The sequence below is a fragment of the Oncorhynchus kisutch genome, unplaced genomic scaffold (assembly GCF_002021735.2).
Source record: "Oncorhynchus kisutch isolate 150728-3 unplaced genomic scaffold, Okis_V2 scaffold756, whole genome shotgun sequence".
In the NCBI taxonomy this organism is placed as follows: domain Eukaryota; kingdom Metazoa; phylum Chordata; class Actinopteri; order Salmoniformes; family Salmonidae; genus Oncorhynchus; species Oncorhynchus kisutch.
Genome location: NW_022262701.1, coordinates 92,116 through 95,249, shown reverse-complemented (window position 1 = coordinate 95,249; position 3,134 = coordinate 92,116). Strand labels below are relative to the sequence as shown.

Genomic DNA, 3,134 nt, shown 5'->3' with positions numbered 1-3,134 from the left:
AGATGCTACTTACCACCATCAGGGACTTCTGAGCTGTCATCATCCCAAACAGCACCAGCTCAAAGAGGACATCTATCATGTTCACATGATGGATCTAGGACAAGAAAACACATTTGGAGAAAATAGGAATGATTTCATAAATATCAGCTACTGTGATGTATAAAAGACATGCATGTGGAAGAACTCAGTGAGACTTGAAAGAGTTAATGAACTCACCTTTGCCTCAGCCAGCTCCCTCTCAATGTCATTCCGCTTGGAGGGGTCACTCAGGTAGTCCACAAAGTCGTTATAGGTACGGATGAATTTGGCCTCGTCCTATGACAAAGAAAAGAGCATCTTAGTGAACAGAACACATTTCCCCTCAGGGACGCTCTCTTTCCCTTGAAAGAGAGTGAGTTACCATGTTGTTGGCCTGAACAAGGCCGCCCAGGAGGACCTTTCCCGCCACAAACAGATGGTTCCTGCTCAGGGTGGAACCAAGCAGGGTCTAGGGAAGAGGGAAGAGTTAGGGTGAGACATCTTCCTCTTGTAGAACAAGAAGTCACAGAGACAAAAAGAACAGTGGGTCCACTCACAGTGAAGGCCTGGCGCAAGGAGACGAGCCTCAGGGCAATGTCCTCCACTCTCTTGGTGGTAAGGTAGAGGCTGTGAAAGGGAGGGAATGAAGCATGTCAACCATTAGAGTCAATGGGGGATAACAGCATTATGACCACTATCCTTCAGCATTTGACAAGCTCAGACTACACAGACATTTAGAGGAACTCACTTTAGCAGAGGAACCTCCCTCTCCTCAGGCAGCAGGTCCTCCTCCCAGCCCTACGACAACAAAACAAGCATTCAAAATCAGTGACCAGTGCAATGACATAACAAACAATCGGTCAATGGAAGGATCTTAATGCTCCTAGTCAATAGTATGTGTGTGTAACGTCTGACCTCATAGCAGTTGTGGCCCTCAGGCTCTGGGTCAGTGAACTGCTGAGTGGTGGGAGTAGAGAAGGAGGCAGCCTCCGACCACGCTGAAGAGGAGAGAAGCCCGTCCAGCCCCATGTGGAGAGTGGCGTACACCACTGAGACATCAGTCTGCTGCTCAAAACACACACAGCACACCGGTTTACCACACACACACGTTATTAGAAAACACACCAAATCGAATGCAAAAATGCCCAGTAATGTCTAGTCTATATACATAGGAAATCGTTTATTTACCTGGTAGCAGCCAAGCGTCACGTCCACGGACGTCTCGTGGCGGAGGTGAGACGCATAGTGGGTCACCCTGCCAGCCACACGCTGACAAAGAGAGAATACATATTAAGGCCAAATGGAATAAGTGAAGAAAAGCCTAATCTACTACTGTTTCAGTAGTATTTACGTCTTACCTGGATCCAAGTGATGGACTGCACTTTGGTGGCACAGTAGGGGATGCCCTCTGGACTAAGCCTGGCTGTCTCCTTGGAGATGGCCCACACCAGTTGAGTCTCCAGGCCTCTCACCCTACTCACGTGGTGCATCCTCACCACCACCTGCTGTTGAGATAAACAACAAGACAACATCAACAAAACCACTTCTGCAATTACTGTGACACATTTCCATCAAGAACAAATGACTGACAATATAGATTATGATTAGGTTGTTACAAAGACACATACCTGGGATCCCCCACGCATGTAGGTGATGATGGGGCTGATGAACTGGAAAGTTCTCCAAGCTTTAACCACCGGACCGGCATTGTTCTGCACATTACAATACATTCATGTTGGAAACAGTAAACATTGTAACAGTGATGTGGTGACTGTGTGTGTGTGTGTGTGTGTGGGGGGGGGGGGGGGGGGTCTCTTACCCTGATCACAACAGGCCCACAGTACTGGGGGCTGAACCTAATCGGAATCAACTGCCAAATAACAGTGGCCTCCTAAAGCAGAAAGCAGACAAGAGATTTGTTTCATGTTAAAGAGACACAACTTGAATATCTGGGATATTTTTCAAACATAAAACCCCAAACTTTCAGAAAATTGTACCTCAAGGATAGTCTGCACATCTGGCACATCCTCAAGGATGATAGCAGCATTCTGGACATCAAGGAGGACTGGCAGCTGTGGAACATCTGGCACATCATCCAATGGCACATCCAACTGGACCTCATCCAGGACAGTTGTTTCTAAAATGAGGAACATTGGAATATAAAATAAACTATTGTTAGGACATTAAAAAAAATAGCAAGATTGCTAATATTAGCTAGCTAGGTAGCAAAAGTTGATTGCTTAGCAACAGTTACTAAAGTTAATGTTAGCTAGCAAGCTACAACATCTCGAGCACTAGCATTTTTGCCAAGTCTGAATGATAGAAATACACAACATTTCGCAAATTATAATGACATTGTTAAATGTAGTAAAATAAGAGTTGTAAACTCCACATACCCTCTTCGAAGTCGCTGTCCACCTGTCGACGATCACGAACCCTGCAAAACAGAAAAAGACAAGAAAAACAAGCCACAAATGAATTTGAACAACCTGTCGACGCAGTAGGCCGCCGACGTCCACGCACTCTCTCCGCCAGTCTTGAAAAGCACCCAGGCATTTTCCAGTCGATTGTTCTCAGGTCTCAAAAATCAAACAAGTTTGTTGTCAGCAGCAAAAAATTTGTTTTCGCACAGAAAACGTTCCATAGAACGTCGGTTAGATGTCTCTTGGCAACACACGTTCGAAAATGATTGTTTACAAAATTGACAACTGTGTTGCCATAGAAATTAGTTTGGAATTCTGATTCCCTTTAGAATCCCTTAAAATTGCTTGTCATCATTCTAGTGACGTCGACGTGCTCCTTCGTAGCTCAGTTGATAAGAGCATGACGTGTTGCAAACATTGCTAAAATAGATAATGATTTCAGGGATTTTTGTGATGACGAGTTATCTGAAATTGAGATAAAAGACTGTATTAAAAGCCTTAAGGACAATAGGTCCCCTGGAAATGATGGTTTAATAAGCGAGTTTTATAAAGCATTCAATGATAAATTGATTCCCTTCATTCTTGCTATGTTTCAAGAATGGGGAGTTCCTGGCATCCTTAAAACAAGGTGTAATTACTTTGATTCCCAAACTTAATAAGGATACTCTTTATATAGACAACTGGAGACCCATT

At 44.3% G+C, this 3,134-nt stretch overlaps 1 protein-coding gene across 2 annotated transcripts; it reads right to left on the bottom strand.

Moving 5' to 3' along the window:
* Positions 1–1,158: 1,158 nt before the first annotated feature.
* On the bottom strand, positions 1,159–2,876 carry LOC116361858 (uncharacterized). 2 transcript variants are annotated; one of them, XM_031816176.1, is made up of 6 exons: positions 2,415–2,876; positions 2,016–2,155; positions 1,838–1,909; positions 1,647–1,730; positions 1,377–1,523; positions 1,159–1,287 (listed from the first exon to the last, which is right to left on the bottom strand). In XM_031816176.1, the coding sequence occupies exons 1-6, from the start codon at positions 2,572–2,574 to the stop codon at positions 1,174–1,176; spliced, it is 717 nt and encodes a 238-aa protein (XP_031672036.1). In that variant the 5' UTR covers positions 2,575–2,876; the 3' UTR covers positions 1,159–1,173. The 2 variants fall into 2 exon arrangements, with proteins under 2 accessions (XP_031672036.1, XP_031672037.1); XM_031816177.1 differs by lacking the exon at positions 1,838–1,909.
* Between the last annotated feature and the right edge of the window lie 258 nt (positions 2,877–3,134).

Bases quoted from the DNA above. Each gene is read 5' to 3' on its own strand.
- LOC116361858 (XM_031816176.1), bottom strand. From the start codon at position 2,574: ATGCCTGGGTGCTTTTCAAGACTGGCGGAGAGAGTGCGTGGACGTCGG. The intron at 1,910-2,015 runs GTACAATTTTCT...TTTCTGCTTTAG, and splicing joins ATGTGCAGACTATCCTTGAG to GAGGCCACTGTTATTTGGCA. The intron at 1,288-1,376 runs GTAAGACGTAAA...TCTCTTTGTCAG, and splicing joins AGTCCATCACTTGGATCCAG to CGTGTGGCTGGCAGGGTGAC.